The following is a 21,699-nucleotide window of genomic DNA, read 5'->3' as shown; positions in this document are numbered from 1 at the left end:
GCACAACAAGGGCTACACTTCATTAGGAGTTTGAGGAGATTTGGCATGTCACATAAAGCACTCACAAATTTCTCCAGATGTACCGTGGAGAGCATTTTAACTGGTTGTATCACTGTCTGGTATGGGGGGGGGGGAGGTGTCAGGGGAGAGCTAACGCACAGGATCAAAATAAGCGGCAGAGACTTGTAAACTTAGCTCCATTTGGCACTAACCTCCATAGTATCCAGGACATCTTCAAGGAGCAATGCCTCAAAAAGGCAGCATCTATCATTAAGGACTCCCATCACCCAGGTCATTGCTACCAACAGGGAGGAGGTACAGGAGCCTGAAGACACACACTCAATGATTCAGGAAAGCTTCTTCCCCTCTGCCATCTGATGGACACTGAACCCATGGACACTACCTCACCACCTTATATAACTCCCATTTTTGCACAAAGTTTTTTCTATTATGTATTGCTGCCACAAAGATAACCAAATTCCGGTGACATTAAACCCGATTCTGGGTTTGTGTTAGGAAGCTGTGGGCATGCAACGTTGGCACCAGATACTTGCGGGGCCACCCCCTCTGACTGCTCTGGCGGTTGTTGCAAAGCGATTCATTTCTCTCGGTGTTTCACTGTACACATAACAAATAACACTAATCTTGTAAAGCTAATCTCTGATATAATGGGGATCCCACTGAGTTTGGTTAAGTGAATTTAATTATCTGCATTGCAGAGAGAATTCGTGTTATACCAGACACTAATTTTTAATGTGCATGACTCGCTTATGATAGCCCCTTGACCTCAGGGAGCAAGCCAGAAACCAGCATTTCTGTCCAGGCACAGATAGAAGGAAGAGACGGTACTCACTCCCCAAGTAGCCCTTTCTCCGGACGTAGCAGAGCCCAAGTCCACACAGTAACAGCACAAAGGCCACAATCACCACAGCGATGACAATTGCGCTGACGTCAAGGTCATCTGTAAGTGAGGCAAATGTCAACATACAATACGCATGGACTTAGAATTACACAATTGTTGCAGCATAGAAAGAAGCCATTCAGTCCAACAGATCTATAACAGCGCCAAGAAAAGCATCAACCACCCCCCCCATTACACTTTCCAAAGCCCCAGTTGTTTCCGTTCCTTTTACACCTCAGGCCCTCAGTTGATTAAAGCAATATTTCACCCTCCCTCTTGTTACCTTTAGAACAAAGAACAGGCCCTTCAGCCCACAATGTCTGTGCTGACCATGATGCTAGTTCAAACTAATCCTATCACATAGTCTATTCCCTCCATTGCCCACCTGCTTACGTATCTGTCTAAATGCCTCTTAAATTCATTAGCCGGAGAGTGGTGAATCTGTGGAATTCATTGCCACAGGGGGCTGTGGAGGCCGTCTTTATGTATATTTAAGGCAGAGGTTGATAGATTCTTGATTGGTCAGGGCATGGACGGGTGCAGAGAGAAGGCAGGAGATTGGGGCTGAGAGGGAAATTGGATCAGTTATAATAAAATGGTGGAGCAGACTTGATGGGCCAAAATGGCCTAATTCTCCTCCTATCTTATGGTCTTATATTCCTATCATATCTACCTCCATCACCTCCCCTTGTACTGTGCTACAGGCATCTACCATTCTGAATGGAAAAAAAAAAGTTGCCTTGCAAAACCCCTTTAAACTTTTCCCCTCTTAGGCTAAACCTAAGAAATATGCGATGGTTCCAGTCCGGGAAAGGGACTCTGGTTGTTTACACCATATATAATCATAATTTAAAATAATGCTGTCTTATGCCCGAAGTTGCATCTGGTCCATGAACCATCCACAGAGGTCAGTGCCCCCCTTTACCCCATCCAGATCCTGTATTCAATCACTCAAGTATTTGTACCACAGAGAGCGACCCCAATGTCTCCACTCTAAACCTGTGGCTGGAAATATTGTCAGCTCTTGATGCCCACTTTTAGACCTGTAATCTGTGATGATCAGTCAACGTTTCTGGCAGAGACCCTTCAACATCCTGATAAAGCGTCTCCTCCCGAAACGTCGACTGTTTATTCCCCCCACCCATCCTGTGGATGCTGCCTGACCTGCCGAGTTCCTCCAACATTTTTTTTGTCTGTATTGCTCAAGATTTTCAGCACCTGCAAGATCTCTTGTGAGTAGGGTAAGGGGGAAGTGATTTAGAGGGGATGAGGGGGACCCTTCTCACCCAGTGAGTGGTGACTGCCTGTCGGAGAGAGTGGTGGAAACGCAGTCACTGACTCTATGAAGTGAATTGAACCGCTCGGGTTTGGGCCAAGTGCTGGAAGAAGGGTGTCCACGGGCTGGTCTGGATATGGCAGGCCGAACCGCCTGTTTCCATGCCTTCAGTAAGATGGGATCAGTGTTTGATGGAGTATTATCTACAGCTTTGGTCACCTTGTCATTGGGAAAACATCATCAAGCTGAGACAAGCACAAAGTTGTTTACCAAGGATGTTGCCAGGACTTGAGGGCGTGAGACATCAGGTGAGGCTGGGCAGGCTAGGACTTTATGCACGATGTGTAGAGTTTGGAAGGATGACCTTCCAGAGATGTACAAAATCCAGAGGGGCAGAGAAAAAGTGAGTGCAGTCAGTCTTCCCCCCCCACCCCCAAGTAAAAGGAATCAAATCTAGAGGACATCGTTCAAAGTAAATTTATTATGAAATTACATAAATGTCAACATATACAAATGTGAGATTCATTTTCTTGTGGGCATACAAAATAACCGCAATAGAATCAATGAAAGACCACCACCAACCTGGGCATTCAACCAGCATGTAAAAGACAAAAGAAGTGTGAAAATGGGAGAAAGAAAGAAATATAAACAACTAAGCAACAAATATCGAGAACATGGGATGAAGAGTCCTTGAAAGTGAATCCATGGACTGTGGGATTATTTCAGTGGTGGGCAGACAATGACTGTTCCTGGACCTGGTGGTGCGGGCCCTAAAACACTTGTACCTTCTTCCTGGATGGCAGCAGTGAGGAGAGAGTATGCCCTGGGTGGTGGGGGTCCCTGATGATGGATGCTGCTTTCCTGTGACAACGTTTTGTGTAGACGTGCTCAGTGTTGGGGAGGACTTCACCCGTGATGGGCTGGGATATAGCCACTACTTTTTATAGGACTTTCCATTCAAGGACCTTGGTCAAGATGAGAGGGGAAAGGCCTCAATAGAGTGGATATGGAGAGGATATCGCCTATGGTGGGAGAGTCTAAGACCAGGAGGACACAGCCTCAGAGAGCTGGGTGTCCTCTTAGAACAGAGATGAGGAGGAATTTCTTTAGCCAGAGAGTGGCGACTCTGTGATACTCGTGGCCACAGGCGGCTCTGGAGGTCAAGCCTGTATGTATATTTAAGGCAGAGGTTGATAGATTCTTGATTGGTCAGGGCATGAAGGGATACGGGGAGAAGGCAGGTAATTGAGGCTGAGAGGGAAAATGAATTAGCCATGATGAAATGGCAGAGCAGAGTTGATAGGGCTGCTCCAGTATCTTACGGTCAAACACAGACAAATGGGCACCTTGGTTAGCATTGTAGAGTTGGGCCAAAGGGCCTGTACCCAGGCTGTATTAGTCTATGGCCAAACATCTGGGGTCTCAATCCAGTTGTGCCAGGATGTTCGCAGTGCGTCTGACACCGTTAACGGCAAAGGAGCGATGAACCATCTTCCATCGATGACCACACACGTCCCCTGGGAGTGGCGGTTGGAGGTTGGGGGAAGAGGAGCAGGGACGGTTTGACACTATTACTCACAGATTACCCCCCCCCCCCCCACGTCTGGGACATCACTCTGTAATGCAGGAAACCAGCTTCCCACTGACTGTGCGTGTTAGAAGGATGGAGGAGGAGATGGGAATTAGCTACAAATGGCTTCCGTTGGAAGTCTAGATATTGTTTCTGTACAATGCACATTCTTAAAGGCCAGCTGATATTTGTAAGAGCCGTCAGCTGAGTTTAGCACAAAGGGAATGCTCAATATAAAAGAACTTACAAAACCAGAGTACAGTATCGCGGGTACAGGAAATGCGGAGTAGATAAAGTGGAGAGTCACAGTCTATTTCCCAGGGGTAGGGCACTCTGAAAGTAGAGGGGATGGGCTTACAGTGAGAGGACAAAAAAATGAACAGGGACCCGAGGGACAACCTTCTCACCCAGAGTGGTCCATATATGGAGCGAGCCGCAGAGGATATAGCAGCAGCGGCTGAAGTTAAGGAGCAAACGTTTGTCTCTGCAGACGGGGGAGCAGAGGTGACACTTCAGGACAAAAGCATTATGTCAGAACAGGAATCGTGGGACAGAGAGGAAACAATGTCGAGACTTGGCTAGCTAGGGAGGGAAACTCAAACAAAGGAAGGCCCATATCTTCTTCCTTTTCCCTCCAGCTTCACTTCCTGCTCATTCAACACACTTCCTGTTCCTCCCTCATTTTATTCACCTTGTGTCTGCTAGATTTTAGTAGCTTCCAGCTGCCAACGTCAAATGCAAGGATAAGATTTGTGGGGAAACTGCAGCCACTGGTGGCCCTTGTTCCCGCAGTTCAGCATGGAAACAGGCCCACATGGACAGAGAATGTTTCCTGAACTAACCCCATTTGCCCACATCCCCTGAACCTTTCTTACCCATGTACCTGTCCAAATGTCTCTATAAACTCACCCCTCCGTAAGTTCTGCCTTGGTGAGTTACAGATTGGTCAAAGCACAGATGGCAGCTAATCATCCCATTGAGTCTGAAGTGTGACAGAGCCACACAGAAGGAGATGTTCTACTTGCATTTGCATTAAGACACGGGAGCAGAATTAGGCCATTCATCCCATCGAGTCTGTTCTGCTGTTTGATCATGGCAAAACTCTTGTGTAGCAGTTAGCGCCTGCTATAAGATTGGGGTTCTCTCCGTACCTGCGTGGGTTTCCTGCGGGAGCTCCAGTCTCCACTACCCTTCAAGACGTGTACAGTTAGGGTAAGTGAGTTGGGGCACGTTATGCTGGCACTGGAAGTGTGGCAACACTGGCCCTGCACAATCTTCACTAATTTGACACAAGCAACACATTTCACTGTATGTTTTCACATACATGTGACAAATAAAGTTAATTTTTCTCTTCATATTTAATTTTATCTTTATTGCTGGCTGATTTATTTTTCCTCTCAACGCAACTCTCCTGCCTTCTCCCCATAATCAAGAATCTATCAATCTTTGCTTTAGATATAGACAAAGACTTGGTCTCCACAGCTGCCTGTGTCAACTATTTGATAAATTCAACCCCCTCTGACTAAAGAAACTCCTCCCTATCTCTGTTCTAAAAGGACATCTCTCTATTTTGAGGCTGTGCCCTCTGGTCCTAGACTCGTCCATGATAGGAAACATTCTCTCTATGTTCACTCTGTCTGGGTCTTTCAATATTAAACTGGCTACCATGAGATCCCTCCTCATTCTTCTAAACTCCTGTGAGTGCAGGCCCAGAGCCACCTTTCACTCCCGGAATAATTTTGATATTAATCTCATCACAGCTGCTACACACGCAATAACCACTGTTGCATCGTAGCCTGTTAAAGGCAGCTGTCCACTTGCAGTCAATGTGATAGCAGTAGAAAAATCTTAGAGCAGCACAGGAAGACAGCCCAACTTATCCACACTAATCAAGTTGCCCACCTGAACCATTTCCTTTCGGCCCTCAATCTTCCTGTCCCTGTATGTGTGGCTGTCGATTAACTGGGCTCTGAACACTCACTCTTACCTCAGCCACGCTTGACTTTATGGGTGCACAAGGACAGCAGCGTGGTCCCCGTCACCCACACTGTTCTGAATTTTGAACAGAGAAGAGCCATTTTTATGGGCGGACCTGCCCATCTCTGCACTGAACTCAGGCTGTGGCCTGCAACTAACGGGCTCCTGACTGGGCTGCAGGGACGACGGGCTTCGAGACTGGGCACTTACTTTCGTGTATTTCAGTTCTTTGTTTGCACAATTTGGTTTTTTTCTGCACATTGGGTGTTGGATGGTCTTTTTTTTAAAATGGGTTCTATCAGGTTTCTTTGTTTTGTGGCTGCCGGTAAGGAGACAAATCTCAAGGTTGTGTATAGCAGCGGTCCCCAACCACTGAAGCGATATGATTTGGTGGTATGAAGCGATATGAGTCAGCATTCATAACACAGGTGTGAAATTCAATTGAGACATCTGATGATACTCTGAAGTTCGTAAAGCAGGTGCTGTGTGTTTTCCACATCCTATCTTGCCTCCATAGGCCAAATGGCTTCGGTCCCCTGCTGAGCAAAGGGATGCTTCGCTCTTCGTAGCACTTCCTTGTCTGGGCTGATTACACACTACCTGTATACTATCCTTGCATGGACATGACCTTACCCTTACCTTGCCGAGATGTCCACACCCAGCCAATGTCTTTAACTGTAGCTGCTTCACCCCCTTTCTCTGGCAGCTCATTTCACAAGACCCACAAGACAATGAAACAGAACCAGGCCATTTGGCCCATCTAGCCTGCTCTGCCATTCCATCATGGCTGATTCACTATCCCTCTCAACCTCATTCTCCTGCCTTCTCTACTTAACCTTTGACACCCTTACCCATCAACCTCCGCTTTAAATATACCCAATGAGTTGTCCTCCACAGCCGTCTGTGGCCATGAATTCCACAGATTCACAACTTGCAGGCTGAAGAAATTCCTCCTCATCTGCACTCGAAATGGACGTATTTGTATTGAGGCTCTGCCTTCTGGTGTTAAGACCCTACCACAACAGGAATCATCCTCTCCACGTCCACTCTATCTAGCCCTTTCAATATTCGATAGGTAGCAATAAGATACCTCTCATTCTTCTAATCTCAAGACAGTACAGGCCCAACGTCATCAGAAACACCTCATACATTAACCCTTTCGTTCCTGGGAGCATTCTTGTGAACCTTCTCTGGGCCCTCTCCAATGCCAGAAAACCTTTTCTTAGATAAGGGGGCCATAACTGGTCACAATACTCGAGGTACTGCAGCCTGTCCAATGCCTTGTGAAACATCAGCATTACACACTTGCTGTCATATTCTAGTCCTCTTGAAGGGGATGCTGACATTGCATCTGCCTTCCTTACTACCAACTCAATTTGCAAGTTGGCCATTATGTAATGCTGCACAAATACTCCCAAGTGTCCTCACCACCCTCAGTTGCCCCACAGGTCCCAGCTGAATTTTCCCCCTCTCACCTCAGACCCATGTTCTCTGGTTTTGGACCACAATGGGGAAAACTACAGCAACCATCAGTCTGTACAATGTTTGTCGCTGGATAAATATTGGTCATAATGTTGAGATTATCTGATGGCCCCAGGCACCTTGGGTCTCTTTTCAAAGCCTTGTGCGGTGGATGATACACAGACAGTGTGGCACTCGCCCTGTGTTATACTCCCGCCCCCCCACCAGCTCAGCCCCAGAAAGAAAGGGTTAACTTATGAGGAGCACTTGATGGTTCTGGACCTGTACTCACTGGAGTTTAGAATAATGAGGGAGGATCTCACTGAAACCTATCAAATATTGAAAGGCCTAGATAAAGTGGATATGCAGAGGATGTTTCCTATAGTGGGGGAGTCTAGGACCAGAGGACACAGATAGAGTGGATGTAGAGAGAATGTTTCCTATAGTGGGGGAGTCTAGGACCAGAAGCCACAGCCCCAGAGTACAAAAAATGGCCCTTTAGAACAGAATTTCTTTTATCAGAAAAAGAGGAATTTCTTTTGTCAGAGGGTGGAGAATTCACTGCCATAGGTGGCTGTGAAGGTCAAGTCATTGGGTGTATTTAAAGCAGTTGATTAGTCATGGTGACAAAGGAAACAGAGAGAAAGCAGGAGAATGGATTGGTGGAGCAGACTTGATGGGTCAAATGGCCTAAATCTGCTCCTATTTCTTATGGACTGTTGGCCTGGATTTCTGTGTTTAAGCTCTGGTACAACGGTGATGTCACTTACTGATCTGCATGAACTTGACAGAACATCTCTCTGACCGACCAACTTTGTTATAGGCATTGCAGGAGTAGGAGCCACTGTTGCTTTTCTTGACCGGGTTAAACACCTGGCAAAAACAAAAGGAAGAAGTGGTCAAAACGACATGGATCTCAGTCACCTGGAGACAGGAACCTTGGCAGATCTAACACTAGTGTATGCAAGCAGCAGGAGATGGGAGTATTCCACCCCACCTTTCTCAAGGTTCACACAGGATGGTCTTCTTCATGCGATCTGCAACTTCATAGCAGACACAATCTCACTGGCTCCCCACTTGGCCTTGGTCCACCCAGACAACAGCAATAATGACATCAAGCTGCTGTTTATCGATTACAGCTCGGCATTCAACACCGTCGTCCTCTCGGTACTAATTAACGAACTTCAGAACCTGGGCCTCTATACCTCACTCAGCAAACCGATCCTTGACCTCCTCATTGGGAGACCACAGTCAGTGTAGTTTGGGAATAAGATCTCTTTCACGCTGACAGTCAACACCTCAAGGATGCAAGCTGAGCCCACTGCTCTGTTCTCTCTACACCTGCGTCTGTGCAGCTGTAAACTGGCTGATGAGACAACTATTGCTGGCAAGATTCAAAAACTTTATTGTCATTCCAACCATACATCAGCTCTGCAGGGCAGAATGAGACAGCGTTTCCCAGGGGCAAGTGCAATCATAACATAACAAACGCAACACTAAATAATAAACATAACAATAAATAGCAAAACACAACAGCCACATGTCAGTTAAAAACAAGTTATAAGTGTCCAGTGCAAGTTAAAAGTGTCCAGAGCAGAGTCAGGTAGAGCAGCTATTTAGCAGTCTGACTGCCTGTGGGAGGAAGCTGTTTAGTAGCCTTGTGGTTTTAGTTTTGATGCCCCTGTAATGTTTGCCTGATGGCAGAAGAACAAACAGTTTATGGAGAGGGTGTTGTTACGATCCCCGTAACTGGGTCACTTACCAGCAAAGATAGAGAGGCCCGTTGAAGTCTGATGGTACTATTTTTAAAAGTCTTTATTTATAAAGGGGCACAAAAATAAGATTAATACAGACATTCAGATAAAATATGTCGTCAATACTCAATCTAAAAACGCGGGTATAATAATAATTATCAATTAAGCAATTGCTCTATCGTTTGTCTAGGGGATATTGTATTATCCGATGAAAAGATAAAAGTCACTGTCCTTTCAAGCTGCAGCATTTGGGTTTAAGAGAGACGGTCTTAAACTTGCCCGGGCCTTTTATGAGGCCAATCCGTTGAGTCGGGGGGAGTTGGTTCCCCGTTGTTAGTTCCAGGTCGTTTTCCGTGGTACCAGCCACCAGCCCCCAGGCAAGGGAACCAAACGCACGTGGCTTCCTTCAAATGGCTTCCCGCTATTACGGGATCGCTAGCGTTTCTTCTGGTGTGTCTGAAAGGGGTTGTTCCCCCAGACCCTCTTTTATACTTCCTCACGGGGTCTCAGATGTCAATCAGGTCGGGATGATGCAATCCCTCTCTCAACCAGCCCCCTTTGCCCGAGGGCTTGAACGTAGCATAGTCCCCAATCCACAAACGTTGTCTCCAGGAGACAACGGCCAGGTCTCTCTCTCATTTCCTGGGTCCTCTGAGCCAACCCAATAATGCGATTCTTACAAAGGAGGGGGCTCCCCCGCCCCTTCGGCCCCTCAGAGCTGTGGTGCATTCATAACAGTGTGAGGGGTCTTTAATGATGTACCGTGTCTTCTGGAGGCATCGACTCTGAAAGAGGTCTTGGACAGAAGGCAGGGAGACCCCAGTAACCTTCTCTGCTCCCCTAACCACCCTCTGCAAGGCTTTTTTTTTGTCGGCAGCACTGCAGCTGGAGAACCAGGCTGTGATGCAAAAGGTCATGCACCTCAGATGAAGCTGGAGGCATACAAGAGTGAGCTAGATCAGCTGCTCGAGCAGTGTTGCACTTAACATCAGCAAGACGACGGAATTGACTGCAGACTTCAGGAAGGGGAAGCTAAGGGGACACGCACCAGTTCTCATCAAGGGACGAGTGGTTGAAAAGGTGAGGAGTTTCAAGTTCCTCGGTGCCAGCGTCTCAGAGGATCTAACCCAATATATTGGTGCCAACCTGGAGAAGGCACAACATGGCTATCCTTCATTAGATGTCTGAGGAGACCAACGACTCCAGCAAACTTCTAAAGATGGATGATGGACAGCATTCTGACTGGTGACATCACAGTCTCCTACGGAGGTGCCAATGGAAAGGGGCTGCACAGGGTCGTAGTCTTGGCCAGCTCTACCACAGGCATAAGCCTTCCCACTGTTAAGGACATCTTCAAAATACCATGCCTCAAGGTGACGGCAACCATCATTATGACCCTCACCATTCAGGCCATGCCCTCTTCTTGCTACTATCAACAGGAAGAAGGTCCAGACTTGTTAAGATTCTTCCCCTCCATCAGACTTCTGTACTCTCCAACAACACTTCCTCATTATCCCCTTTTAATTCTAATTATTTGTACAATTGATAGATTTGAATCTTTGCACCATATTGCTGCCATAAAACAAAAAAAAGTCACTCATCAGTGATAATAAATCTGATTTTGATTCTGAGTTATGGCAGGCCTCTTCATGAAGGCAATATCCGTCAAAGATGCCCATTATCCAGGCCGAGCTATCTTCTTTCAGCTACCAACAGGCAGGAGGTACAGAAGCCAGGGTCCCACACGGCCAGGCTCAGGAGCAGCTACTTCCCCTCACCCTTTAAGTTTCTGAACCAACCAGCACAACAGCATGATGCTATTACAGCTCCGGCTGTCGGAGACTGGTGCTGAATTCCATCGCCGCCTGTAAGGAGTTTGTACATTCTCCCTGTGACTCTGTGGGGCTCCTCCGTGTGCACCATTTCCAGCCACAGTCCAAAGATGAACCAGTTAGTAGGGTAATTGGTCATTGTGAATTGTCCTGTGATTTGGCTAGGGTTAAAATCGGTGGATTACCAGGCAAAGGGCCTCTCCGACCAAATAAATAACCTAATCACTACCTCATACAGAAACATTATGACCACTCTGGGTGCTCCAGTTTCCTCCCACATTTCAAGGACGTGCAGGTTAGGGTTAGCTTGTGGGCATGTTAGGTTGGCGCAGGTGACACTTGCAGGTTGCCCCAGCACGGCCCTTCGACTGTGTCATGCTTGTGTTTCCATGTTTCTACGTTCAGGAAGCAGTTACAGGAGCCTCAGGACTCACACCACCAAGTTCTGGAACAGTTATTACCCCTCAACAATCTGAACCAGAGGGGTTAACTTCACTCACCCCATCACTGAAATGTTCCCACAACCTCTGGACTCACTTTCATGGACTGTTCAACTCATGTTCTCCATATTTATTGCTTTTTTATTATTATTAATTTTTCTCTTTCGTATTTTCAGTTTGCTGTCTTTTGCGCATTGGTTGGGGGTGGTCCGTCTTTCATTTGATGAAAAAGCCACGAGAGAAAGCGTCTCTGGGTTGTACATAGCAACATTTATGTCCCTTGATAATAAATTTACTCTGAGCTTTTGTACGTGTGACAAACCAAGCCAATCTTCATCTTTACACGTCCTTGTGTACACGGCAATGAAGTCCGCGTTAACTTAGTCTGTCACTGGGGAGAGGTTGCCGGTGTGATGGCTGCTCCATTCTGCCAGAGTTCTTGTGTCAGGAAGGAACGCTGAGCTTTTGGCTGAAATTACCCACGATCTACCAAAGGTGGAGAGCAGAGAGACGGAGCAAAGACCAAGTTCACCGGCTGGTTGAGATCAGGATTCAGATTTATTCATCACGTGTACACTAAAACATACAGTGAAATGTGCCGTTTGTGTTAAAAGCCAGCACACCCGAGGGGGTACTGAGGGGGTGCAGCCTGCAAGTGTGGCCCCATTCTGGCTGCAACATAACATAATCAGGACGCTCGGCAGAGCAACGCTGAAAACACAACAGAATCACGGTCCCTGCTCCTCCCTCTCACCCACGCACGTACACAGACCACTAACCCCACACAGCCTGCCTTCGGCCTCCAGCGCACTCGTGGATCCGCGGACACTAGGCCCGACTTCCCAGCGGACTCGCAGAGAAGCTCCTCAGTAAACATCACAAGACTCACCAGCACCCCCGTCTTTGAGTTCAGAGTGTAGGACGTGTTGGAGTCCTTGGAATTCCTGGCTGGGGTTTCCGGGAGAACGCTGTCGTCCTTGTACCACTTGTACATGGAGGGCGGGGAGGCTTCGGACTCCTCGCAGAGGAGCTTGACCGTCGACCCGGACAGCGCCGAGCTCGGGACCTTACACGTGGGAACAGCTGGCCGGACTGAAGAGGAGAGAGCAGTGTTGAGAGGGGACCCGTCAAATCCCCCGCGGAGCAACCCTCGGCACCTTTAGAGAAAGGCCTCAGGGCGGCACATTTGCAGGTAGATCCGCCGCCTCACAGTGCCAAGGATCCCAGCTTCATCCTGGCCTCAGGTGCTGTCTACGTGGAGTTTGCACGTTCCCCATGTGTCTGAGGGAGTTCTCCCTCCCACATCCCAATTGGCCGCTGTAAATTCCCCTCCCCCACCCCCCCAGTGTGTGGGTGAGGGATCCAATCTGGTGAGAGGTGATGGGAATGTGTGGGGGGAATAAAATAGGATTAAAGTGAATGGGCTGGTTGATGGTCAACACTGATTAAGTGGGCTGAATGGCCTGTTTCTGTCCTGTAACACTCTATGATTCTATAGCACTGTACAGGAGAGGTGGGTGGACGACTTTGAGACGAGACAAGAACGCAACTGAGCAGGTGGACTAGAGAGCTCACTGAAGTTCTATGCAGAGCCGGCAAGTGAGGCAGAGGGGCTGACGAGGTGAACTCAGAAAACGGACACATGGAAACCCACCCTCCCCTCTGTGGTCTCTGGTCTATAATTCCCCCCCCCCCCACCCACCTACCTTGGACATGCTCTCTCCTCGCCCCCCCCACCCCCGCCCCCACTGGGCACTAGATACCAAAACCGGAAAGCACAGACCACCAGGCTCAAGAACAGCTTGAACAGACCTCTCGTACGATAAGATAGACGCTTGACCTCACAATCTAGCTCGTTATGATCTTACACTTTATCATTAACCCGCACTGCACTTTCTCTGTAGCTGTTACACTTTGCTCCGTATTGTTAATTGTTCTGCCTCTGTGCACTGTGTAGTGATTTGATCTTAATCAACAGCATGCAAGCTTATCACTGTATCTCAGTACATGTGACAATAGAAAGAACGATTATCCACCTCACCGCTCCCTGTGGACATGGGTTCTGTGTTAGTATCACCCTCTGGGCTGATGGCCCGGAGGATTTCTCAGTGACCACCCCATATTGACAGTGTTTGGTTTTGCTCTGTGTGGCAGCCAGCTAGGTAGCAGGCCAATCTGACCACACTGCCCCCTTTCATGACCATCCCCTTTCTGGGAGCATGTACAGCAATCCTATCTAATCTTATCCCAATTCAATTCAATAATCCTAATTAATCCCATTCAATCAGTTTATACCAGAGATCAGAACTGGTGCTAAGATTGTGCTTCAGCTAGTTTAACCTTTCCCTCCCACAAAAAGCTCTTTCATCCATGCGCCTATTTGAGTTTTTAAAAAATGCAACACGTTCCACGCATCCATCATTCTGTGTAAAACAAAATCTCCCACTGACTCGCCCCTTATATTTCCTCAATCACCTTAAAATTATGCCCTCCTTGTAATTAGCCATTTCTGCCGGGGAAAATGTTGCTGGCTGTCTGCTCTATCCATTTTCTATTGTATTCACCTTATAAATTAACCCTAACATCAGCCTTTCCTCCGGTCCTGGTAACTCAGTGACCGCCTGTGGGTCGAACGGCTGCAATACCACTTCATGGCCAGCAGAGGGAAGTGCAGGAGCACAACTCGCCCACTCCCGCACTCTGAAACGCAAGCAATATTAAGTCACGTTAAACATCCCAATGAACAATTGAGGGAGAATAACTGGTCAAAAATCACACTGGGATAAATAGCTCAAAGGGTGAGATGTGCAGAGGATCTTAGAATGAGGGAACCTCGGGAATTAGAATCATTTAACAGGGAAAGAATACGTCTCAGGCACATCCCTCCCCAACCATCAATTAAATCTATAGGAGGCGCTGCGTCAACATCCATTCAGGCCACGCCACCTTCTCGCAGATTTCATCAGGCAGGAGGTAAAGAAGCCTGAGGTCTCACACCACCAGGTTCAAGAACAGCTACTTCCCTTCAATGCACGACGCTAATCACTACCTCAGTACAGTAACACTGTGGTCACTTTGCTTTTTTTGGTTTTAATACAAAAATATGTATAGCTTATGCTTCTGAATGGTGCTTATACAATGTTATATCCTGTGATGCCGCTCTAACTTTCTCATTGCACCTGTACACACAGGTACTTGTGCATTGGACAATAAACTCAACTTTGACCTCGAGTTGTTTGGAGGCCACTCATCCCATCAGTTCCGTTCTGCTTGAGGAAGTGGTCCTCAGCCTAATCCCACCTCTCATCCAATCCCATTTGGGGAGGGAGTCTGCCCTGGAGTCAGAGCCCCATAGCATGGAAACAGGATCTTAAGCCCATCTCATTAATTCTGACCCAGTTTCCCACCTGAACTAGTTCCCACTTGGCTGCGTTTGGCTTGTATCCCTTTCCTATCCATGTCCCTGTCCAAATGCCTCATAAATGCTAACTGTACCTGCCCCACCCACTCGTTCCATGCACCCACCACCCACTCGTGACCAAGTAAAAAGATGAAGCCAAAGTTTAGCTTTATTTGTCAAGTCTGCATCAGAACCTCAAGACACACCGTGAGGACTGGGTCAAGAGTCGCCACGGTTGACAGAGCGTGCCCACAACTCACTGACCCTACCCTCTGTCGCTGACTGTGGGTGGGGAAGCCAGAGTGCCTGGAGGAAACCCAAATGGTCACAGGGAGAACATACAAACTCCTTGCAGACAACAGCAGAAACTGTCCCAGATCGGAGATCTCACTCGCGCTGGAAAGTGATTCCGCTAACCACTGTGCCCCTCTGGTTCCCTTTAAATGTTTCCCCTCTCACCTCTAGTTTCAGACCCCCCACCCTGGGGGGAGAATGGACTTAAGCCCCTATAATTTTAGAAACCTCTTTGACATCCCGAGGGGCTTCGCCCAGTCCAGCCTGTACTTGGTTCTGGACCCAAACCTTCTCCACGAACACAAGTGGTTCTGCAGACGCTAGAAGTCTCATACCGGGCCAGATCACTGCAGTTTTACTTCCCACGTCCACATCGAAACATACAGTGAAATTTGCCACTTGAGTCAGATCAAATCAGCGAGGAACGTGCTGGGCAGTATGCAAATGTCACCATGCTTTTCCCGCCAACGCAGCGGAAATGCCCTCTTTTTCTGTTGCTGTTTGCGCGGTTTATTGTTTTGCGCTTGGGCTGGGTGGGCAGGGTTTGATTTTTTTTTTGTTCCTCTGTTTCATGGCCGTCTGTGGGAAGATGAATCTCGGTTGTATACGACATACATACGGTGGGTAATAAATATACTTTGAACCTTTGAATGGCCACACTAACACAAACCCATTCGTCTTCGGACAGTTGGAGAAAACCAGGGCACCCGGACGAAACCCATGTGGTCACAGGGCGAACGTGCAAACTCCTCACAGACAGCAACGGGATTTGAACCCTGATCTTGCATCGGGTTCTGGGAAGCACCGCACAACACACAAAATGCCGGAGCAGCTCAGCAAATCAGGCAGCAGCCGTGGAGGAAAAAAAGCAGCTGACGTTCAGGCAGCGTCCTGACGAAGGGTCTCGGCCCGAAATGTCGAACGGCACATTCCTCCCAGCGGATGCAGCCTGGCCTGCCGAGTTCAGCCACCGCTTTGCGTGCGGAAGCCTCCTCCCACATCGCTTCCCCCGACACAACTACAATCAACCCTGAAATAGTGGTGTTAGATAAAACCCCCAAGCCCTCCTCTCCATCCAGACCCAACCCCCCGTCTTCCCTGGGACGGGGTTCTCCCAGACTCCACTCACCCAGGACGATGAGCCTGATGGAGACCTCCGCTAAAACCTTCCGGTCCTGGGAGGCGGTGACCTCACAGCGGTAGGTGGCAGTGTCCTCCCGCGTCACACGGCGCAGCTCGATGCCGTAGTTGGTTAGCCTCGCCCGTTCTTTGTACTTATCTAGGGATGGCGGGGGGGTGGGGTGTTGGGGGAGAGCAGTGGATAGGGGGTTGGCAAGAAGGGGGAGATGGGGTTAGAGGGAGAGGTGGGGGAGAGAGGGAGAGTTGTGGGGGGAGAGTGTGATTTGTGTTGAGGGGTGTTGGGTGAGTGGGAGGGAGAGGGGGGATGGGAGATGTGTGGAGGGGGGTAAAGAGGTAGAGAGAGGCAGTTTTGGGAATGGGGAAGAGAGGCAGAAATAAACATAGAAAACCTACAGCACAATACAGGCCCTTCGGCCCACAAAGCTGTGCCCAACATCCTCACTGTAGAAATGACCTAGGTTTACCCATAGCCCTCTATCATTCTAAGCTCCATGTACCTATCCAGGAGTCTCTTAGAAGACCCTATTGTATCCGCCTCCACCACCGTCACCGACAGCCCATTCCACGCACTCACCACTTTGAGTAAAATACTTACCCCTGACATCTCCTCTGTACCTACTCCCCAGCACCTTAAACCTGAGTCCTCTCAGGCTAGCCATTTCAGCCCTGGGGTAAAGGCTGACTATCCACATGATCAATGCCTCTCATCATCTTATACACCTCTATCAGGTCACCTCTCATCCTCCATCGTTCCAAGGAGAAAAGGCCGAGTTCACTCAACCTATTCTCATAAGGCATGCTCCCCAATCCAGGCAACATCCTTGTAAATCTCCTCTGCACCCTTTCGATGGTTTCCACATCCTTCCTGTAGTGAGGTAACCAGAACTGAGCACAGTACTCCAAGTGGGGTCTGAACAGGGTCCTATATAGCTGCAACATTACCTCTCGGCTCCTAAACTCAATTCCATAATGGATGAAGGCCAATGCACCGTATGCCTTCTTAACCACAGTCAACCTGCACAGCAGCTTTGAGCATCCTATTGTCTTGGATTCCAAGACCCCTCTGATCCTCCACACTGCCAAGAGTCTTACCATTAATGCTATATTCTGCCTGGAGGAAATCAACCAGCTACCTTTCCAAAGCACCCGGTACAGTCGCTGTGCTCCACAGAGAACCAGAGGTGTGGATGCGCAGTGGGATCCCATCAAACACATCAGGGTCAATTGGGCCATAGCCCAAAACTCTCCATTTCTCCAAAGTCTCTTAAACATCCCTAATGTATCTGTGTCTACCATCACCCCGGCAGGGCATTTCACACACCCACCACTGTGTGTGTGTAAAAAATCTACCCCTGAATTCTTCCCCAAATCTTCCTCCAGTTACCTGAGAAGGACATTCTGGGGTATTAGCCATGCCTCACTGGGGAAGAGGTGCTGACTGTCCACCCTGTCTTGTATATTCTTATACACCTCTCTCATTCTCTTTCTCTCCAGAGAGAAAAGTCCAAGCTCGCACAACCTACCCTGATAAGACACGCTCTCCTGGTAAATCTCCTCTGCACCCTCTCTAAAGCTTCCACATCCTTCCTGTAATGAGGGGAGTCAAGACCTCTCACCGAGGTGCCCCCTCTCTCTTCTGAAGACAGGACATTACAGCACGATATAGGACCCTCAGCCCACAATGTTGTGCTGCCCTTTTAACCAACTCCAAGATCAGTCTAACCCTTTCCTCCTACATAATCCTCTATTTCTGTATCATCCAAGTGTTTACCGAAGAGTTTCTTAAATGTTCCCAATGTATCTGCCTCTCCCACCTCCCCTGGCAGGGCATCTTGTGTACCCAACACTGACCTCTGACATCAGAATAAAATTACACCTGACATATTAGAACACCAGCCCAGCCTTGTCCAAACTCTCCTCATCCACGTAAACCTTCCGTGAATTCCGTAAAATTCCTCCTACCATACACTTCCTTACTCTACATTCCCTCTACTAACCCGTGTGTCTTGAGAATGTGGGAGGAAACCAGAGCACCCAGAGGAAACCCACGCAGTCATGCGGGAAATGGACAAACTCCTTTGGGAATTGCACCGGTGGGAATTGCACCTCTGTCAACGCAGCTGCAATAGTTTTAGGCTAACTGCTGCATCACTCTATCTGTCCAAGTACTTACGCAGACTCGCCCTGTAACCCCACCCACCTCGCTCATAACTGTCCCAGCCCCAGAATAGACAAGACAATGGTGGAGCAGAATTAAGCCATTCAGCCCATCGAGTCTGCTCCACCATTCCATCATGGCTGATCCCAGATCCCACTCATCCTATACACATGCCTTCTTGCCATATCTTTTGATGCCCTGACCGATCAGGGAATGATCAACTTCCACCTTAAATATACACACAGACTTGGCTTTCACTGCAGCCTGTGGCAGAGCATTCCACAGATTCACTACTCCCTGGCTAAAAAAAATAATCCTCTGTTCTGAAGGGTCACCCTTCAAATTTGGAGGCTGTGCGCTCTAGTTCTAGATACCCCCTCCACAGGAAACATCCTCTCCACATCCACCCTCTCAACATTCGATAGGTTTCAATGAGATCCCCCGCATTCTTCTAAATTGCAGTGAGTACAGACCAAAAAATGACAAACACTCCTCATACGTTAACCCCTTCAATCATAGAGTAATCCTCGTGAATCTCCTCTGGACTCTCGCCAATGACAACACATCCCTTCTGAGATCAGGGGCCCGAAACTGTCGACAATACAGCGAGAGCGGCCAGACTAGCTTTTTATAAAGGCTCAGCATTATCTCCTTGCTTTTATATTCTACTCTTCTTGAAATAAATGTGAACATTGCATCTGCCTCCTTTACCACAGACTCAACCTGTAAGTTAACCTTCTGCGAGTCTTGCACGAGGACTCCTAAGTCCCTCTGATGTTTGAACCATTTAGTTGATAGTCTGCACTACTGTTGCTTTTACCAAAATGCATTCTCGTGCATTTTCCAACACTGTCCTTGCTGTAGCCCCACCTGTGAAACTGCTAGCCCTGCCAATGCTCCCTGTAGCTCAGCCGAACGATTTCCAAAGTCCCACCCGCTCTCTCACACCATAACCCCATACACCTTTCATTCCACAACCCACCCCAATCCCCAGCCACTCTTTCCCCCGTTCAGTTGGTCTAGTCCCCTCTTCAGCTCCCCCATCACAAACTTATCCCCAACAACCCTGCATGCCTTTACCGCCCACCCCACACTGTCCATTCCGGCACCTCCTGGACCACATGCCACATCTCCCAGCCCACCGTCCCACCACGTACCCGTGAAAGATCCATTGAAGTAGACAAAGGAGATCTGTTGACCTTTGATCATCTTCCACTCCAGCCGGGGCTGGGCTTGCTTCTCCAGGACATAACTGCACTTCAGGGTCGCCACTGAAAACAACGGTCAGGAAAGGAAACCAGGGTGGCGAGGGTTAAAAGTTCATTTACTGAGCAGGTTTAACAGCGCTGGAATAGGTTGGGAAATCTGATGCTTTGTGGCAGAAGGACAGTGCAACACAGTAACAGAAACCACAAATTACAGTAACAAAAACATTTTCAAAAACTAAATTAATAAATAGGGAAAGTGAGAGCAAAAAATATTGAAGTGGTATAAATTGGTTCAATGTCCATTCAGAAATCAGGTGAAGGGGAAGAAGCTGTTGCTGAAATGTTGAGTGTGTCCTCAGACTCCTGCACCTCCTCCCTAATGGCGGCAATGAGAAGAGGGCATGGCCTACGTGATGTGGGTTCTTCACGATAGATGCCACCCTTGTGAGACATCGCCTTCCAAAGGTGTCTGGGGAGGCACGTGCCAGTAATGGAGCCAAATTCACATCGTAACATACAGTGAAAACCTTGTTTGCATTATCGACCCACCAATTTAAACTCTCCTCTCCTCTCTCATTTGACGAGCTTGCAAGGAAGGTGCAGAGGGGAAGGAAAGGTGACCAGGATGCTGCCTGGATCACAGAGCCTGTGACCGTAGACTATGGGGCATGGTAGCAGGGTTGGGCCGATTGGCCCATCCAGTCTGGGCCCTCTTATTCTTTTAAACTCCAGTGAGTACAGGCCCAGTTCCGTCAAACGTTTTTGCAGACATTAACCCTTTCCTCCCTGGGATTACTCTCATGAACCTCTCCAATGTCAGCACATCCACTCTTAGACAAGAGGCTCATTAAACTGCCCACAGCACAATGTGTGGTCTGACCGATGCCTTATGAAGCCTCAGCCTTAACTCTTTGCACTTTAGTCCTCTTGAAATTAATTCTAACATTATATTTGCCTTCCTTACCACCGACTTAGCCTGCAAGTTAACCTCCGGGGAATCCTACACAAGTGTCTTTGCATCTCTGATTTCTGACCTTCCCGGTAGCCAGCCATTTTAATTCCTATCCCTGTTCCCATTCTGACATGTTGGTCCACAGCTTCCCCTTCTGTCATAATAAAGTCACTCTCAGGTTGGAGGAGCAACACTTCATATTCGGTCTAAGTAGCCTCCAACCTAATGGCATAAACTCTCATTTTACAATTTCTGGTAACCTTTTCTCCTTTCCCTTCCCTCATTCTGGCCTCATCCCTCTTCTCCTCACCTACCGATCATCTCCCCCCAGGTGCCCCTCCCCCTTCCCTTTCTCCCATGATCCACTCTCCCAACAGATTCCTCATCCTCCTGCCACCTCCCAGCTTCTTACTTCATCACCCCTCCCCTGGCTTCACCTATCACCTGGTCCTCCATCCCTTGCCCCCCGCCATCTTCCCTCTTCTTTTCCAGTTCTGATGAAGGGTCTTGGCACAAAAAGCCAACTATTTATTCACTTCCGGAGATGCTGCCAGACCTGCTGAGTTCCTCCAGTGTTTTTGAGTTTTGAGGTGAAGATAGTTTTAATGTACTTGCCAACAGGTACCAAGGGGATGTCAGGGGTAAGTTTTTCCACACGGAGAGTAGCGGGTGTGTTGAATGCACTGTTGGCGGTGCTGGTGGAAGTTGATACAATAGTCCTCTTAAATAGGTAAATGAAGCTTAAAAAAAAGAGGGTATGCGTTTGGAAAATTCTAGGCAGCTTCTAGAGTAGGTTACACAGTCGGCACAACATTGTGGGCCGAAGGGCCTGTAATGTGCTGTAGATTTCTATGTTCTGTGTGCTGCAGGAAGAAGTTGGGCAAACTAGGACAGGGTCATTTTCCCCAAAATGGGACAGAATTCAGATTCATTTATCACATGTACCTCAAAACTTGCAGAGAAACGTGTCATTTGCACGAACAACCAACCTAGGGGTGTGCTGGGGGCAGCCCACAAGCATTCCAACACAATGTCCCACAAAAAGCAGTGGAGGTGGCCCAGTCCATCATGGGTAAAGCCCTCCCAACCATGAAGCACATCTGCACGGAGCGCTGTCACAGGAAGGCAGCATCCATCATCAGGGACCCCCACCAGCCTGGCCGTGCTCTCTTCTTGCTGCTGTCATCAGAAAGGGGGTACAGGGGCCTCAGGACCCACATCACCAGATACCGGAACCGTTATTACTCCTTAATCATCAGGCTCTTGAACCAGAGAGGATAACTTCACTCACCCCATCACCGAACTGTTCCCACAACCTGTGGACTCACTTTCAATG

At 48.3% G+C, this 21,699-nt stretch overlaps 1 protein-coding gene across 1 annotated transcript in view; it reads right to left on the bottom strand.

Moving 5' to 3' along the window:
- LOC132393538 (junctional adhesion molecule B-like) overlaps window positions 1-21,699 on the bottom strand; it is an 85,250-nt gene that overhangs the window by 12,855 nt on the left and 50,696 nt on the right. Inside the window, exons 3-7 of the mRNA XM_059968919.1 lie at window positions 19,361-19,474; window positions 16,035-16,184; window positions 12,101-12,303; window positions 7,956-8,058; window positions 854-961 (exon numbers count right to left, since the gene is read on the bottom strand). Coding sequence (XP_059824902.1) covers window positions 854-961; window positions 7,956-8,058; window positions 12,101-12,303; window positions 16,035-16,184; window positions 19,361-19,474 — 678 coding nt within the window. The remainder of the gene's footprint in view (window positions 1-853; window positions 962-7,955; window positions 8,059-12,100; window positions 12,304-16,034; window positions 16,185-19,360; window positions 19,475-21,699) is intronic.

Source organism: Hypanus sabinus, chromosome 4 (genome assembly GCF_030144855.1).
Source record: "Hypanus sabinus isolate sHypSab1 chromosome 4, sHypSab1.hap1, whole genome shotgun sequence".
Taxonomy (NCBI): domain Eukaryota; kingdom Metazoa; phylum Chordata; class Chondrichthyes; order Myliobatiformes; family Dasyatidae; genus Hypanus; species Hypanus sabinus.
The sequence above is the reverse complement of the archived record's forward strand: the minus strand, read 5'-3'. Positions and strand labels throughout refer to the sequence as shown.